At 40.8% G+C, this 20,022-nt stretch overlaps 1 protein-coding gene across 1 annotated transcript; it reads left to right on the top strand.

Annotated features, from left to right (window-relative positions):
- The first annotated feature begins 12,445 nt into the window (after window positions 1-12,445).
- On the top strand, window positions 12,446-12,859 carry LOC107045466. The gene has a single exon (XM_015267761.1). The coding sequence runs from the start codon at window positions 12,446-12,448 to the stop codon at window positions 12,857-12,859; it is 414 nt and encodes a 137-aa protein (XP_015123247.1).
- The last annotated feature ends 7,163 nt before the right edge of the window (window positions 12,860-20,022 follow it).

The following is a 20,022-nucleotide window of genomic DNA, read 5'->3' as shown; positions in this document are numbered from 1 at the left end:
ATGCATTACAAGTATCTGGAATTTTTAATAAAAATCAACCAAAAAATGATCAAAGTATCATTGCTATTAGTATCGTCATCATTATTATTTACATTTTCATCGTGATTATTATTACTTTTATAGATTTTTTATATTAGTATTATTACCAAAATATCGATATATTCTTGCGTGTGGAATAAAAAAAAATCTGTCACCCGTGGGCCCCGATAATCATACGCTCCTGAACCCTGTCGCCTGACAATCTCTCATTGCTGTGAGAGATTTTCGAAGATCAGCTGGCGCCATCTGTCACATTCCCGTAGAACTCCATATGGCAATATGGCGACAGCTGTTCGCCTCAATTTGGCCAAGTACAAATACGCGATCTATACTGATCTAATCTCCTTGGGAAAATTGATAAAAATATGATAAAACAGTTCATGTGACGATAATTAGGTCTCGGGAGTGTGTAGTGCTTGTGAAAATTGTTGTGAGTGTTTGTTTATTGGACATTTTTAACCGCCATATTGGCAGGGTGCCACGTTTGGTTGCGGGCGTTGGAGGTATTTTTGTTGTGTATTATCTACGGCAAATTAAAAATTAATTTCTATTCTCTCCCTCTTGAGACCTATTTATCGTCACGGTTCAACTCATTATCTGTTTTTTGAAATATAAATTGGATTTTTCCATAAATTGAGACTCGCGTGATTCTACTTGCCGTAAAAAGCATTATTTCCGACTTTTTATAGGGAATATTCTAGGGACATATACCGGCAAACATGAAAACCGGATGTGTTGCCACATGTTGGGCAATAATCCTCCCACCCGGGTCTTGAGTAGCTACATTAGAGTAAAAAATTTCAATGCAATTTTTGGAATGAAACGATTATTTCTTGAAAACCGAATTTTTACGCACTCCATAATAATGTTATGCAAAGTGTAACAATTCCGATTTTTTGTGAATAATAATTTCCTTCTAAAAATTTGATTAATTGATTGAAATTATTTCCTCTGATGATAACTACCATTCAAATGACATGAGCATTACTTGGATTCAACTCGTGAATTATAATCATCACCAACGTGACCACAGCCTACTGGTAAAGCGTGAGCTAACGATGTTCTTGGTTGTGGGTTCAATTCACCCTCAAATTTGTTTCATTTTTTTTCTTTCTTATCATCTATTTTGAAAATTAATATATTGATCGAAAATAATGGACTTGTTCTTGAAAGAGAAGAATTTCATTTAAATCCATTAAAATCTTTGTTGTATTGAATTATAATACATCATAATTCCGATAAATTCATATATAATCAATACATCCAAGTGTTCAGAACTTAATAAAAACTAATAGATGTTCATAAAAATTTAGGGCACATTATGATGATTGAAAAGAAGAAGGTATAGAATGTTTAGTGAACACGCAGTTGACTCAAAACGTGCAAGGCACTTGTTAGCAATACACTCAGCCTAGTGGTAACACATCAACTTACGATGCGACTGGTTGTGGGTTCAAGCCTCGCTCGGATTTCTTTTCCATTTTTTTTCCTTTTTTCTTATAATCTATTCTAAAAAATATTCTAGTGATTGGAAACGATCAATTTAGTTTTGAAAACGATAAATACTATCCTAATCCGAAGGAATGAGCGTTGTACTGAATGATAATGCATCAAAATTAGAACAAATTTATATATATTATGCAAGTCAATACATTCATTATGATGGCTTCCGGATGGATGCTGCGTCTATATTCAGCTTTTTGCCGACGTTTCGCAAACATTTCAGTCTGCATCATCAGGGCTAGGTTGCTCCGATACTGAAGCTCCCCGTTGTAAGGAAGTCCTTATATCCCCCCTGACCCCTGGAGGGGTTGGTAGAGTGGTGGGGGGTATCCCAGCCAATCAAGATGTTTTTAATTGATCAGCTGGTCAATTAAAAAACCAGGAGGACGGTGTGCCAAATTGGATTGGTTTGGTATCCTCGATCCCTATTGAGATGGTTCAGATGTTTTTGGATCTCGAGACTTTCGCGATGTTTTCTGGCGAAATATCCTTGTGAGCTGGCAAGCATTTCTGTCTTGTCATATTGGATAGAGTGTCCAGTGTCCATCCAATGTTCAGCCAGTGTAGATTGCGAGATATGGTCATTTTTTGCACACCGTTGATGTTCTTTGATCCGTGTACTCATCCTCCTCCCGGTTTCACCAATGTACACTTTTCCACAAGAGCAAGGGATTTTGTACGCCCCTGGGAGACTAAGTGGTGGTCTCCGATCCTTAGTACTGGGGAGCATTTGTCCAATTTTCGTTGGTGGTTTGAAAATTGTCCTGATGTCATGCTTCTGTAGTACCTTGCTAATGCGATCGGTCGTACCTTGAAGATACAGAAGAACAGCCGTTTTCTGATATTCTACTTTATCAGCAGGTTCACTCTCAGCTGAGTTCTTGTTTTTGAGTCTGTGCTAAGGTTCGGAGACCACCACTTAGTCTCCCAGGGGTGTACAAAATCTCTTGCTCTTGTGAAAAAGTGTACATTGGTGAAACTGGGAGGAGGATCAGTACACGGAGCAAAGGACATCAACGGTGTGCAAAAAATGGCCATATCTCGCAATCTGCACTGGCTGAACATTGGATGGACACTGGACACTCTATCCAATATGACACGACAGAAATGCTTGCCAGCTCACAAGGATATTTCGCCAGAAAACATCGCGAAAGTCTCGAGATCCAAAAACATCTGAACCATCTCAATAGGGATCGAGGATACCAAACCAATCCAATTTGGCACACCGTCCTCCTGGTTTTTTAATTGACCAGCTGATNAAAACATCGCGAAGGTCTCGAGATCCAAAAACATCTGAACAATCTCAATAGGGATCGAGGATACCAAGCCAATCCAATTTGGCACACCGTCCTCCCGGTTTTTTAATTGACCAGCTGATCAATTAAAAACATCTTGATTGGCTGGGATACCCCCCACCACTCTGCCTACCCCCTCCAGGGGTCAGGGGGGATATAAGGACTTCCTTACAACGGGGAGCTTCAGTATCGGAGCACCCTAGCCCTGATGATGCAGACTGAAATGTTTGCGAAACGTTGGCAAAGAGCTGAATATAGATGCGGCATCCATCCGGAAGCCATCATAATGAATAATAGTATTGGCCGCGAAAGCCTCAAAATTCAAGTCAATACATGTTTCTATATTTTCAATTTTTTAGAAGAATAATGCACATAACGAACAATTCTTTATGAGAGGTGCAGGTCCACCCACAACGTCTCCATTGTTCATGAAAACTGGATGATGTAGGTAACACCGTCAATAATCTTCAACCTCACTCATATTCTGCAATGTCTCTGGTAAGGCCTCCCACAGCTCATCAACATGTTGCCAACCAAATTTGAGCAAAAAAGTCTTCATGAAATGAATCAAATCAGGTTGTTTCATCTGCATATCTTGTATCGTTGAATATAAGTTGATAGATGGATCCAAACTTGACGTGAAGTACTTTTCGTATCAATCCATCAGCTTTCGAGAATTTTCAAATGCACAAACATAATTATCAATAGTGCTGTGTTCTTGATGCATCCAACAACTAGGGGCAGTTGACGCTCTCGCTTTCGAAAACCCCAAAACATTCAGATCAATGATGCATTTATTAGTGAAGGACTCCAACCATTATTTTTTTGGAGACCATTCACGAAAATTATTTGCACATTTGCTGTGATGATGTTAATAACAAGCTCCAGATCTTCATATGCGAAGGAGCCTGATTCCCATGTAATCCCATGATGATTCTTGGTCACTTATTCGTCTTCTTATATTTTATTGGTAACTCACTCCATTCACAAGGAGGTTTGAAATGGAAACAACCACATTCCTTGCTCCGAACCTCATGAATTGCCAGTTCTTTCACGATGAACTTATTGATTGGGTACTGAAAACCCTGCACATCCAAGAATAGCATTTGTATTTCCGCTGCTAATACTAACTTACCGGGTTGGAGATAAAACTTCGGATTGATGAGAAAATTAGTGTAACCTGTCGGTTTTATAGAACTCCCCCCGCCTTTTCAACCAGCTTTAAGAATATCCTAGAATTAATATAATAATTATGATATCGTTTTTATGCATAAAAGCATTACTCATGATGGTTTCATATTCCACACAAGTCTCAACAGGACTTAGTGGATACCCTCTCCCCGCGAACTAATGAGTCATCGAGTGAGTAATCCTGAAAAAACTATTCTCACGATCATGCCACCTTCTTCACATTACTCGCGGTATCAAATTGTGCGCAAGTCTCGACAGGATTTACGCGATATCCTCACCCCCACCAACGATGAATCATCACTGAAATGTTCTGAATGAGCGTCATCCTTCTAGAACATTCCCCAACCGTGCTGCCACCTGGCTTTCGAATGTTCCGGATGACGCCATCGTTCTCGAACATTCTACGATCGTGCTGCCACCTGGTGGCGGTGACGAACTTTGTGATTTCAGATTGAGTGTGGATCATGCGGAGTGTGCGACTTATATAGAACCCCCACTCCAAATGAGAATGGATGATTCATCATAGAACTTTCGAGAATATTCTAGAACAATCGAGAACCTTCTTTCATATTCCACACAAGTCTCAATAGGACTTATGGAATACCGCCACCACAAATCAATGAGTCATCAGCATAATAGCTGAGTGACTCACCGATTACCTCATCCCCATCAAAGACATTTTCCCGCCCCCTCTTCGGGTTATTTACCGATTACGTCATCCCCATCAAAGGCATTTTACCGCCTCTCTTCGCGGTATCCAATTACACGCAAGTCTCGACAAGACTTACACCCACTTTGTGGAACAATGAGTCATCTCTCGATGACGTCATCCTTCCTGAACATTCCGCGAGCATGCTGCCGCTTAGTGGCGACGATGGGCTTTGATACAGAACCCGTCCAGCCTAACTACTGTGGTTTCACTCCCAATTATGTGACTACCAAACTTACTACGAAAGCCTCTATACGCATTTGTGTAATTTTTTCCTCGGGAATAATAGAACTCAATGAGATACACTTTTTCTTCGACAGTAAGCTCACTCATTTTGGAGAACATGAACTAGACCCCGGAGTGTCCCAACAGAATTTGCCAGGCTCCAAGTTTTAACCTACAACAGTCCGATCCCTGGTGACAAAGTGGAGAAGGAAATATAGGGGAAAAGTTTTCACCTATTCCCATTTATCACCCTGTATATACCATTTTGAAGAGCATTTACTATTATTCGAAATTGTGCACGGTAATTCTGGTTTAATGAAATTTTCTTCTAGTTATAGCAGATTAACTCCACTTTTGCTTCCAAATGAAAGCCTTGTAATCGTTCAAATTTTAGTTTCGGTTTGTGTTGTATCGACCCATTATGATCCAAAAAGTTCGAAAATGCAATTTTTGGACCGTGTCCGTATGTGTGCATGTATGTGTGTATGTTGGCGTCTAAGGTTTTTCTTGAATTATTCGCCAATGAATTAATGAAATTGAATCATTTATTTTTTTCAAATGTAGCTATCGTTGAGCCCTATCCGTAAACATAAATTAAAATTTGATTCATTCATTAATTTTTTTTAATTTTGATTTTTTTTACAATCAGTTGTCTTAGGATAGCTTAAAAAAAAGGTCTTAAAATCATTTAATGATGGCTTGAAATGATTGTTTGGATATTCTTTCGACCGAGGTCGAAGATGGAGGCGATAGTACTAATCGTTGTTTCCATTTATGTAAAAATTTGGAAACATTTTTCATTCATTGACAATTAGAATTCCGGACATATTTTTGGATATCATGCTTCAAATTGATTCAATCATAGCTGAAAATTTAAATTTCAACACCACTCTGTCGAAGTTGAAAGATTATTACGATAGGTATATCTGCAGGTTTAATTTTTATAATAATTTCTACATTTTGGAATTTCATGAATTTTTTTTGAATTTCCCAGGAAGCTTCCCAATGGTTTCTTCAAATATGATGGTTCAAAATCATTCAATTGTACATGGAAAAATTGTTTCCAATGGCATTTTATCGAAGTTTCAAGATAATAATGACAACAGTTCATTTATTTGATTTACATAAGAATCGTACAATTTTTTTGCTACCGAATGGGAGCCTTATAGTCGTTTAAATTTAAGTTTCGATTTTTTTGTGGTATATCGACCCATTATGATCCAAAAAGTCCAGAAATGCAATTTTTCGACCGTGTCCGTATGTGTGTATGTTGACGTCTAAGGTTTTTCTTGAATTATTCGCGAATGAATTGATGGAATTGAATCTTTTTTTTTTTCAAATGTAAGTATCGTTGAGCCCTATTCATCAACATAAATTAAAATAATCAAATGATAATAATTGAATTAAGTTGAGGATCAAACACAATGAATTGAAGTGGATATCTCATCGAATTCAATGAAATAATATGAAAGAATAAATTTGGTATGCAAGAAAAAAATAATGTACAAGACGACTATTCGGGAGCATATTGCTAATTTATTAGCAAAAATAACTACATCACATCAAGACATTAGCAATTACCCACTTGTTTACGTTATGTCAAGCCCCAAAAATTACAGTTTTCGCCATTTATCGTGGGTTCAGATATGACCTGCGGGGATAAATCATGTCAATTTGAGGTCTCATCGAGATCTTCAAATTAATACCCTAGATCATCTATTACATTCACCAGATCAATTGTTCTACACGATAATGTAGCGATTTTAGAATGTTATTGTTCAAAATCTAGCCTGCTTTTTGGGCTAACTCTTTTCCCTGTTCCTTACGGAAATTCCCGACCATCGACGAACACGCACGTAGTCGTGAGCGTGTTCTACGGTGGTCAGTACACCATCGACTCTTATCAGGAACGAATCACAGAAAATTATCCGGGTGCACATCGGCGAAATTATCGGGAAATTCATCGGTAAAGTTATCTAACATCATCGTAAATTATCGGGTTTATTATCTAAATATTCCGTGTTTGTACAGTCCACTTCGGTCAATCAACTATTTATTAGAAATCCATCGAGTGTATTTTTCAGTGCACTAAGTTTTTAAATACAGTGACAATCAACGAAACTTATCTTAATTTATTCTCTGGCAATTCATCCCACTACACTTTCCCTCCCGACCTCCCTATCATCAAAATCCCATAAGATTTTTAACAGTCATGTTTTAAAATTTTCATGGTTTTCCTCTTAATGACGAGATTTGCTCGGTTTCTGCTCAAATTTGTACCGATATTTTATGCTCAGGTGAAAGTATATTAAATTCCTTGAAATTTACCCCTGAATTATCAGATTGAGGCCAATTTTCATTGATATAGGGGAGTTTTTATTAAGAAATGAAATTTCATAACGTTTTTGTAAATTCAGCTTGGTTTGGATTCTTCTATAACTATCGGTCAAGTGAATATACCAGTTCACAGGGCAGTTGTTATAGAACAGAAACTTCGTATGAATGAGAATGAAAAAAATTACATATATTGATCTCATGACATAGCATACTGATAGCGCGCGTCCTGCCTAGTTAGAAAAAATAATCAAATTGAAAAATTTCCATCTGGATAACGTGAAAACGGTTAAGATGATTTTGCTCAGTCCACCCAAAAAAAAAGTCGGTCTGGATCAGCCTGAAAAATAGACCTGAATCAAGTTGGACAGAATCATGCAGGGAATCGACTTGTGTCATGTCGAACTAACGGCATGAATCAAATGGGGCTCGGACAGATGCAAACCGCAATATCAGTCTGATTCAAATTTCATTAATTTAGGTCGACTTGATTCAAGTGGATGTTTCGATTAGATTCAGATCAATTTTTCGGTTTGATTCAAGCCGATTTTTCTCTAAATTCTCGATGTACACTGTCGAAGAGGTGCCTTTGTGAGCCTCATATATAGGGCAGGGGGGGTTCTACATCGAGAATTCAGTACACCTCCCCTCCCTTAGACGACTTACTTCGTCAGTGAGTTTTTCAAGGATATCTTTGAAAATAAGGGTGATAAAAAATTGAGCCGGGAAGGACGGTTCTCAATTTTTTTGGTTATAATTTTTAGGTGCACTGATCGTATAAATAATCAAATACCATTGTTATTCGCAGTGAAAGTGTTGAATTTTAGGAGAAAACTTATTTTTTAATTATTTTCACACGTGCTACGAGAATAACATATGAACCTATGAGACGATCATCTTCATGAACTAATCAGTTTCAAGTTACATTAACACGCATCGATTAAAAAAAAATCAAATTGCATCATTACTTTAGAAGAAATAGTGGAATATGTGGGAAAAACATCATTTTTGGCGTGTTTTCACATGTTATTTACGAATTAATGAAGAACCGCTGCGGCGATCGTCTTCATAAACTATTCAGTTCTAAGTTACATGAAGACACATCGATTGAAAAAAAATTTAATCAAATCGCTTCATTTGTCCGTAGATATCGTTGGACAAAATTTTGACCACATACATACATACATACTACACACACACACACACACACACACACACACACCGCTGAGCTGAGGCTTGTCCTTCCCAGGGCACCTTGGTGGAGAAGTCCAACTTCTACAGCAGCACATCTCCAGGTGGCGGATAGGGGAAGTCCTAACTGGGTCAGCTTGCTGACCCAGCAGACTGGAGGGGAATAAAATAGCTTCCGCGGACCAAAAGAGGCGTGCAGGGTGGGCTCCCTATACCAGCCTAGAACAAAGGGTGGGCTCCCTTCAACAGTCCGGAGAAAAAATGATGAGTGATGAGAAAATACAAAGTTCCCATGCGAGTACCTCTGAGAAGGAAAATACCGCCATCAGTTCCGATCAAGTGAAAGCCTCGGTGGCTGATGCCGGCTCCATGGATTGTGGGAGGAGCCAATCATCACTTTCTTCCAAGATGGACCACTTTGCCTCAAATGCTACACGTGGGGTAGAGTCACAGACTCATCAGGAGACCAAGTGCTCTTTAGCATACGCACGGCTGGTTAAGCTCATCGCAGATGTACATGAGTTTATCCAAACTAAGTTGAATGTCCACAAGGAAATTAAATCTAAGGTGGCTTTAATTGGCAACACTTTTAAAAGGCTCAAGGGACTGGAGACAGCACGCACTCGAATTCAGTGCGCTGTCGATGGCCCGGTTCCTCAGTTACTAGCGCCACCACTACTGCGCTTACGAACGGACTTCGAAACAACAGTGAAGGATTCGGAGATAGAGGACTCGGGAGATGCCTCGCAGCGTGTCCAAAATGCTCGAGACATCCGTAAGGCACAACGCAGGAAGCGTTCGAAGGGTTCCCCAGAGACGGAAGCTCAAAAATCGAAGAAGCTGAAAGAGCAAGAGTTAGCTAACAAGCTAGTTCCAGCGGTAAAGCTTGGTGACCCACCGGTTTGGGTACAGGTAAAAACCAAGAAGGGGGGAAGAAGGGAGAGACTCCTAGCAGAGCAGCCTCAGAAGCCGCACGTCACGAAGAAGAAAGAAAAAGGAAAGAAGCCACCCCGAAAACCAGCGCTCAGACCTGATGCGTTGATTATCCGTTCAAAGGAAAAGGGCAAGTACTCGGAGATTCTCACCCGAGTTAAGCGGGACGTCCCCACAGACCAGGCCCGTGTATGCGTCGACAAAATTCGCAGGACAACTACCGGTGATATGCTCATCATAATGAGCAGGAAGTCAGCCGACGGAGGAGCCCCTCAGCTACACAAAACCATTGCCGATCTTCTCGGGGATGAGGCCAAGGTAGTCAGTAAAGTGCCACATGCAGATCTCGAGATTAAAGACCTCGACGAAACTACGACGAAGGAGGATCTCCTTGAAGCTCTGAAAGCAGCAGCGGAAGAGGAACACAAAATTAGTCTAGATACCATCAAGTCCTTGCGTGAGGCATATGGAGGAACTCAAACTGCCTCAGTGACGCTCGCGGAAACTACAGCGGAAAAGATCCTGGGAGAGCACGAGAAAATCAAGATAGGCTGGGTAAATTGCCGTATTAGAAGAGTCGAGAGACCAGTGAAGTGATTCAAGTGCTGGCACTATGGACATCTCGCCACTAGATGTAGAAGCGAAGTAGATCAGTCCAAACTAAATGCTCTAAATGCTCAGAAACAGGCCACAAAGCTACGGACTGCAAAAAGAAGTCTCGATGCGCCCTGTGTGGTGAGAAAGGTAACATGGAGAAGTATTCCCACATCGCTGGTAGCGACAGATGTCCAGTGTATAAGGAGGCACTCCAGAAGGTACTCAATAAGCGACGATGAAGGTACTCCAACTCAACTTCAATCATTGTGAGGACGCACATGACCTGCTTATGCAGACGGCGCGGGAGTTGAAGCTCGATCTCGTTATCATCTCAGAGCCGTATCGTCACCTGGGCGCTCAACCCTGGGTCACTGATGCTAGCACAAAGGCTGTAATCTGGGCTTGTGGCAAGCGGCCATTTCAAACCACCAGTAATGGTACAGAAAATGGCATTGTGAAGGCTAAAGTTGATGGAATTCATTTCTACAGCTGTTACGCCCCGCCGAGCCTTTCCAGCGAGGAATTCAGGGACTTCCTAGATCGACTGACTGAGGATGCGAAGCAGCACTTTTCTGTGGCAATTGCCGGGGACTTCAATGCTTGGGCAGTCGACTGGAGAATTAAAGAGACGAACACCAAGGGGCAAGCTGTAGTGGAAGCCATGTCATCGTCTTGCTGAACGGCGCAGTCCTGTTGAACGGCGGCGATGAACCAACCTTCACGAGGGCAGAGGCGAGCTCAATAGTGGATCTGACCTTCGTGAGCAGCAGCCTTGCAAAGGGAAACTGTTCATGGAGAATAGCTGACATCTACACCGCAAGTGACCACCGTGCGATAGTCTGAGAAACATGTTCTCGCAAGAGAGTCACCTCAACGATTAAGAAGACAAATTGCATTGGCTGGAGAGTGAACACCTTCGAGCCTAGCTCTTTTTCAGCAGCATTAGACGACCACCCAATTAGTGGCAGCAATGCTACTGAGAAGGCACGGAACGTCATTAAACGAGTAAAAGAAGCATGTGATGCCACCATGACCAGGAAGCGGACCACAAACGCGCATCCACCGGTCTACTGGTGGAATAACACCATCGTCACCCTGCGGAAGGAGTGTAATGCTGCTAGAAGATCATTTCAACGTGGCTGTAAAAATCCGAACTTCGAGAAGCTACATATGAGGTATAAGAAGGCACGCCAGAAGTTCATCAAAGCTATCAAGTACAGTAAAAAGTCATCTTGGAGTGAGCTTCTTGATGAGGTGGAAGGTGATCCATGGGGTAGACCTTATAAAGTGGTGATGACGATGCTTAAGAGTCAACCAATGCCGTCGCCTATGTGTCCCGTGTTGATGAAAAAACTCGTCACGGTATTGTTCCCGCAATAACCAGAATTTCATCATTTTGGCGAACAGGAAGAAGATACAATGCTGTTACCAGTCACTAAAGAAGAGTTAATGGAAGCCTGCAATAGGGTGGGTAACACCAAGTCCCCTGGTCTGGATGGAATCCCCAACATCGCCCTAAAGTCAGCTATCCATGCGATGCCGGAGATATTTTTGGACGTATACAACGAGTGCCTAGGGGAGGGCACCTTCCCTGGCATGTGGAAGCAGCATAGATTGGTACTACTCCCGAAAGGGAAAAAATCACCTGACGACCCGTCATCATACCGTCCGCTCTGCATGCTCGATACCGCTGGCACGATCCTCGAGCATATTGTCCATCAACGGATAGAAACAGCAGTTGAACCCTTGTTGGCGGATAACCAATATGGGTTCCGGAAAGGCCGGTCTACTCTGGATGCGATCGGCCTGGTCGTCGACATCGCCAAGAACGCGATCTCAGAAAAAAGATGGCTAAATGGCACGCAGAAGTATTGCCTAGTAGCGACACTAGACATCAAGAATGCTTTCAACTCGGCCAGGTGGGACCGTATAATGGAAGCTCTCACGAAATTCAATGTACCGGAATACTTGCGGAAAATGATCGGTAACTATTTCACTGGAAGAATTTTGAAGTACGACACGGAGGATGGTCCTGAGGAGTATAGAGTCACCGTAAGTGTACCTCAAGGCTCGGTATTGGGTCCCTTGTTGTGGAACATCATGTATGATGGGCTACTGAAGCTGGAACTACCACGGGAAACTAAACTCGTGGCATTTGCAGATGATGCAGTCGTAGTCATCGTGGGCAAATACCTGGAGGAGATCAACTTCATCTTCGACATGACGTTCGAGACAATCCGCCGCTGGATGGACTCAGTAGGCCTGGAGCTGGCGGAGCATAAGACGTAGGCCGTGCTGATCACTAGCAGGAAGAAAATCGAGACTATCACGCTGCAAGTCGGCTCTTGTGAAATTACTTCCTAACCGTTCATCCGAGACTTCGAGGTGATGATCGATGCCCGACTCAACTTCAAGCAGCAAGAGAAACATGTCGGTACCATGGCGTCTGGAATCAGATCCACGTTCTCACGACTCATGCCCAACATCGGAGGTCCCAAGCAAAGAAGACGCGCTGCTGTCTTCAGTGGTTACGTCAGTGCTCACGTATGGCATTCCCATCTCGGCTGACGTACTCCAGTTGCAAGAAACACGGCGTAGGATCGCACCAGTCTATCGGCTGAGTGCCCTCAGAGTCGCGAGTGCACACCGAACGGTATCTGAGGATGCAGTGTGTGTCATCGCAGGAATGTTACCGATAGAGATACTAGCTGAGAAGCGAAAATTCCTGTACCAGCGGAAGAGATCAAAAACGTTGAGCCCCGAAGAATTGGCAACAGAAGAGAGGCGAAATAGCTTGAGGCCATGGCAACTGAAGTGGGATAATTCTACGAAAGCGAGATGAATTCATCGTCTGATTCCGAATGTGGATGTCTGGTCGGATCGTGATCATGGAGAGGTCAACTAGTATCTCACACAGATGCCGTCGGGACATGGGTGCTTCCGGGCTTATCTTCATAAACACAGACATAAGGATGCCCGACGTGCACAGGAGTACATGAGGACGCGAAGCACGTTTTTTCACATGCCCACGCTTCAGCGAGTTACGGAATACCTGGGAATCCACACTTGAGAGGCAGGTCTTTCCTGAGAACTTCATGGAAATTCTGCTGTTATCACAGGCGGCGTGGACCCAACGAGTAACTTCGCAGCCGAAGTCATGAAGAAGCTCAGAAATGAGGAACGCAAACGCAAGGCTGCGGCATAGGTGAGAAATCGATTGGAACCTTCTCCCCGCATCTATCATCTCCGCGGGACAGGTGGACGTACATTAGATGCAAACAGCGTGGAAGAGCAAATAGCTGAGACCTCCCTCGCTTAGTAATACTTAACGGTGGTGCCGCGAGGGGATTAAAAGGTTAGTGAATTTGTCTGATTGGAGTTTAGTCGGTATTGATCCTTGTGATCTGAGCCCGACATACAGTGGTCGGAGAAAATCCCTGGGATTCTCTCCCGCAAGTGAGGATGCGTAAATGCCTCTTCCTAACAGACATAAAAAAATACACACACACACACACGCACACACACACACGCAAAAATGTGTCAGGATAATTCTAGAGGTCATAAAGCGTCGACAAATCATGAAAATTCCAATTTTGATTTTCGGAGTAATTACAATAACTTCCTCCGTTGGGTCGGGAAGTTAAAAATGTTTCATTCAGAAGTTCTTTGACTAACAAAGGCGAATAATTTCCATTCTCAATAATTTTCTTTACAAGAACCGGTAATTTTTTAAAGAAGACTTTTTATGCTAGGGTAGGAGCATTTATCAATATGCATGGAATGGACAAAAAAATCAAGAATGATTAAAAATTACCTTCCACGTCCTCGTTGTGATACTCTTCAATGGTGCAAATATTGGCGGATGATAGGAGACAATGAGGTCAGTTTTAAGGTCAATCGCCTCCTTCATGACTCTTTCGGTCAAATCATTGGTGACAAGAATGTGGGAGACATTTTTTGATTCAGTTGGTTCAATCAAGAGTCCAACGTTGTCCCACGACTCAGCCAGTGATACGTCAGCAAAATTATTCATCGTCTCTACTACTTTATTCAGAGGAATGCCCTTATTTCCGTTCGAGGACATGTTTCTCAGATTGAGGTGAACTGTTGAGATCAGGGGTTTGGGAATTATTCGAAAAAACATCTAGGGGCAAACCTGAAATCGCAGCGGAATTAGTTTTGAGAAACATTTCTTCAAGTGTGAAACGTTCACAATTTTTTAGGATGATTCTGTTAGCCATTCGGATTGCCAATTTCCGATTTTTGAAGGTGTCAGATCTGATGCCTTGATGGCAATCCCAATTTGTGTTTCAAAATTTTTTTCTATACGTTCTTAAAAAATTGAGCAAAAAAATCAGTATCGGATGAGATTTTAATAAGGAGACGGGGAGGGACAGAATGTGTCATTGAAAAATATCAAAAAGTGTACAAACGTACGGACTTATAGGCCTTTCAGTAGAACCTTTTCCTTCGTTTCCAAGAGTGAGAGACACGGATACAAGTGGAAATCACGTAGAGAGGGGGTGAAGGAAAAACCCATACTGGAAGGGAAAACACATACCCACCGAAGGAAAAACTTATACTGGAAAACCTATATTTGGTTTTTTCCGTTTGCTTCCGAATGGAAACTTTGTAATCGTTCAAATATAAGCTTTATATTTTTTGTGTTATATCAACCCATTATGATCCAAAAAGTCTGAAAATACAATTTTTAGTCTCTGCCCGTATGCGTGTGTTGTGATCGGAAATTATTTATCTAAAACTAGGACCTAAAAAGAGGATTAAGGTAATTCAGTGAAAGTGACAATAAGGGATGATTTTACTAGAATTAATATATATAACTCGATATCCGGCTTGAAGACAATTCCAATATCCTTGACTGCCTTTTATTATTGAATCAGGGACGGGATATAGCCAGGTTACTTTTGTACGCACGAAAAGGATGAATGTAATATGGCAATAAAGCAGAGAAGTGAAATAATGTGTGCACGGAGAGAAAAATTCGATAAAAATCCCTTTAAAAAAAACATGTAACGTTTTTTGTCATCGTTTTTCACGGCATAGCTTAGCTTATCATATGAAGGACATCATTAAATAATATATGAAAATAAAAATAGAAAATAGAAACAGAATTTAATAAATATATACAATATACAGGGCGTCGTCAGCACCTTGTTTACACATTTTAGGCAAATATAGAGTAAAAAATCGGGAATTCAATGGTACAAAAATTAGTAAATTCCGATAATAGATTTTCAAATGGTGAACATTAGAATTTTTCAATACTTCAGCCAATTACATTGCGATTAATTACCGCCATGATTGGGAACGATGACGCAGTTACCAATGGGACTTGATATGATAGTTAATATCGCTCTTCATATTGATAAAATTATCGGTTCATGGCTGCAATGAACATTGCTCACCTGTCGCACATAATGGTGTTCCAACTATCGCGCATAATGTCGCTGAAATCATCGCAGTAAATACCGCCATAATTGTCGTAGCATCGCCATTTTTAATCATGACAGCATGGCGGGAGTCTACCCCGGTGTTATTGGCAGAATCATTGAAAAAGTCCAACGTTCACGATTCAAAAATTTATTATCGTAATTTTATAATTCTTATGCTATTGAATTACTGATTTTCTATTCCATATTTCCTCACAATTTGTAAACAAGGTGCTGACGTCACCCTGTATAAAGGCTGTATCTTTATTGGTAGAAAACCTCCCATCCCCCAACGTAAAATGACCTTCTAAATACAGCAAAAATTCATAACAAGCAGGGGTTCGAGACTTTTTGGCTTTTTGATATCTGTATGTATTATAACTGTGTTTCTTTTTTTCCTTTCTACCAATTTCGTTGGTAGTAAGCTTCCGAATGAATCTACACCAATTCTTTAAAAAAACAAGGATTTTAATGAAAAGACAAACAAGTGAGCAATTGCTTTCAATTGTGTCAATTATGGTGCCTATTTTTGCTAATGAATTAGCAATATGCTTCCGAACGGATATTACCTTTTCATTGCACTTTGCCATTAACTGATGATATACGTCCCCATAAGACCCTCATTACCCTTATCATCCTTATCACTCCTATGACCCCCATAATACTCTCATAAAATCCTCATATTTAGGCGTCGCTGAAAGGTCAGGGGACGCTACCCATAGCAATCTCCCTAGCAACCTCCCATAACAACCCCCCCCCCTAGCAACCTCCCCTTGAAATCCTCCCTAGCAACCCCCCCCATAAGATCCTAGTAAAACCCCATAAGACCCCCATAAAACTCCCATAAGACTCCCATAAGACCCCCATAAGGGCCTACCTTGCCCCCACCTTGTGCCAACCTTGTGCCAACATTGCGCCAACATTGCGTCAACCTTGCACCAACATTGGACCAACCTTGGGCCAAATTTTTGAGAATAATTCAAAAACTAAAAGCGCAGTCGATCCCATCTTCGAACTCGGTCTGTATAACATAAAAACGCATATTTCTAGTCCAGATTCGATTGATTCATATGATTATTTTTCAAGTTATCGTGAAAAAACTGAATCGGTCACATACACACGCACATACATACATACATACGGACAGGGTCTAAAAACATCAGATTCGGACTCCTGACCCCCAAATTAATCATCTTCACGAAGAAAACTAGAAACTTAAATTCGGAGGAATACAATGCTTCCATTCGGAAGCAAAAAAGGGGAATATCTTGAACACTTTTTATGGACGGGTATATATGTTTTAATTGATCTAGGTAGAGGACATCAAGACGAATATTTTGAAAAAAAAGTGGACTCGATTGCGAAGTTTTAAAGATATTCAATATAATAGATTTTCAGAAAAAGTTGAATATCTCCGAAACTAATAGTGTGATTGAGGTTCTTCAATAAGAACCTTTGTTATCACGACAGGAAGATTGTGTCCAGATTTTAAGTTGATATCTCAATTTTTGCACACGTTAGCGCGCGTACAAGGATTTTAATGAAAAAACAGAAAAGGGGAAATATCTCAAAAACTTTGTATGGACGGGTATATATGTTTTTGTTGATATAGGTAGAGGATATCGAGACGAATATTTTGAAAGAAAAAAAATCTAAATCAGTCTAATAATTTTAAAGATATTCGTGAAAAACGATTTAAAAACGAATCGCATTATGTCAAAAACTTCTTGACCGATCGGGCTGAAATTGTGCACAGAGTTAGTCCTCATCAGACCTGTAATGTGACAAAATTTCTTAATTTTCCAAAAATTGATCATCGGGAAGGTGGCGGTGGACATATTCGCATACAGACATGGTCGCCAAACTTCGTATTTTTACGTTTCAGACCATTCTACATCATTTCCAATAAAAATTAGAGAATGTGAACATCAGACCATTACAAAGCTTCCATTCGGAAGCAAAAAAAAATTTATTTAGCCGATTTTTGTATAATTAATAATTAATGTGGGCCAATAAGAGGGTCGGGTTATGGCGCGCAGTAGTGAGTGGGGGAGTTCGAAGAATGAACGGCAATACTGCGTTAGAGTCACGCTGGAAGAAGTGTGGGAACTGTTGAGTCGCTGTTCTCTCGTCGATTTCGGGTGAAGGCGGACATGATGAAGTGAGCTGCGAGATGGCGCGCGTATGCAGTTTTCGGGTTCAATTGAATTTATCTGCAAGAGAGGTAAACGGAACAAGATAATTTGTACGGGAAATCTATGGAAGTGAAATGAATTTCATTTTGAAAGGAAGAAAAAATTATGAGATTCATGAATGTAGCCGAGGGACTTCTGACATACTGTTTGAAAGTGGTTTCAATCCCATAAGGCATCGTGTCCACAAATTGCTGAGAATTTGTCTACCATGTATCGGGGAAATTGAAATACAATTACTCATAAACTGACGACAAGAGTCATTGATAACCCCCCCACCCTGTATCAGCAAATTATCAACAGAATTAGGTTTTTTTTTTTTTCATTTTCTGCAAAAATTTCTCCGATTTCTATGTAAATTTCAGAATTTCAGTCGATATAATTTTTTTTTTAATTGATGAGCAAAAATTTGAGGTAAAATTTGGAGGAACATTTGGTGATCGTGAGTCGTTAAAATTTCCTGTTACTTAGACGATAATTTTTTTTCTCCATCTATTATTCACGTAGTTATTGAATCATTTGGGAAGATTCAGATACATGACTTTATAATTTAGAATGAAATAATTATCTGGTAATTAAATATTGTTTGTCAGGCGTATAGCTGGAAGATAATTACGATTAATTAATATCATCAGTGCATGAATCGCTGCAGAATCATTCTTCTCAACCTCTCAACCAATTTTCTCATAGAAGAAAAATATCACCGTAAAACCGATCGAGTTTCTTGAGCTGCATAATGTCGAATATTGCAATCAGACACTTGCCCTTACTTTTCCGGTTGTTGGACCACTTCCAGGATTCTATAAATTTTTCAGCCACTCCTTTAGAACCGTCTGATGAAATTCCAATCAGAAAATCGACAACAAAAACATATTCACACCTCAAAAAAAAAATATCAGCGAAGAACTGATCAGATTTCTCCAGCCGCCAAATGTCGAATCTTCAATTCCGACAATTGCCCTCACTTTTCCGGTTGTTAGACCACTTTCAGGGTCCTATAAATTTTCCAAATACTCCTCTAGAACCTCCTGATGGAATTCAGATAGAAAAATGGACTACGAAAACCTATTCACATACTGAAAAAGTATGTCAGCGGAGAACTGATCAGGCCTCGCGAACCGCATAATATCGAATCTTCGACTGAGCGTTCTTTCGCTCTACAAATCAAATAAGGTCAAGATTATCCCTTATTTTATCAACATAACGAAGAGATGTTTTATCGGAAGAATTACAGATATTTAAAATCCGAAAATTTTTCACCTATTTGCGCTGGTTAGTTGGACTAACTAGTCTCGATAACCTACTTAGAATTTTTCTGGTTATCACTCCTATTCTCGATCCACTTGTCGACATACCGATACCAATTCTTTCACCAATTTGTGGATAAATAATCCTCAAATTTTCCGATAAATTTCAATGTATCGGATAATTTCATTCTCTCGGATCTAACTTCACGAGCTGGGGAAATCACTCCAGAAATTAAAAATCTATTTTTCATCGTATCTTCACGTTCCACGGTTTTTACAATGATTCTGAACCATTTTCAACCACTTGTCGCAAACAGATGATGCTATCAAGGTCATCAATGACGCAATCGAAGCGTCTTCACGTAACTTACAGCTGATTGGATTTTGGAATGCTCTCATACTCACTAATGACCCCGTCGCACCAATGACAATATTGGATATGTGCACACTCACTCTACTCATTCGTCCTGACTCAATATAACGCCTCGATTCTGTCCCTCACCACATGTTCGCCCGATGAATAGAATATTCGCCTGGATATTCGCCGCCTGTATTTGGCGTCGAAATTGCACTCAGTCGCCTCAAAAACCTCCAGATAAGGTCCGGAGAACCATGTTTCCATCTCCATTGTCGAGTTTGCACGAAAAGCTTCTTAATTGGACCCACACAATAGATACGAAAATTAGAGAAACGTAAAGCGATGCAAAGCGATTGACAGCAGAGATGGAAGTGATGAGAAAGAAGGCGGAAATGATAATTGCCCTCTCTTTTCTCGGATGTCTTTTTCCATTTCTCTCGAGCCTTGACATGGGCCCTATATTTGAATTATTGGCCAATCCTGGCCTCATTTGCATATTTCGCCGGCTTCGTGCTATCCAGTGGCGCCGTCTATTCTTCTAGGTGTGCATCTCCTGAGTCAAGTGGTCCATGACGTCTTACCGGCGTGGAGGATTGCCTTGTAAATGGGTTTCAGGGATTACACATATTGATAACGGTTTGTGTGTGGTTAGGTGTGCTCCGGAACGTACTGCGCCCTCGTGAGCTATTCTTTTGGGTCAGCAGGAGATCTGAATTACCCCGCGGGATGATATTATGACAGGTGTGAATGACGTGACG

Source organism: Diachasma alloeum, unplaced genomic scaffold, assembly GCF_001412515.2.
Source record: "Diachasma alloeum isolate Michigan unplaced genomic scaffold, Dall2.0 Dall_scaffold_00943, whole genome shotgun sequence".
NCBI lineage: Eukaryota > Metazoa > Arthropoda > Insecta > Hymenoptera > Braconidae > Diachasma > Diachasma alloeum.
Note: the sequence above shows the minus strand (reverse complement) of the source record. Positions and strands in the feature narration are given on the sequence as shown.

Coding starts and splice junctions, on each gene's coding strand:
- LOC107045466 (XM_015267761.1), top strand. CDS start 12,446: ATGTCGGTACCATGGCGTCTGGAATCAGATCCACGTTCTCACGACTCA.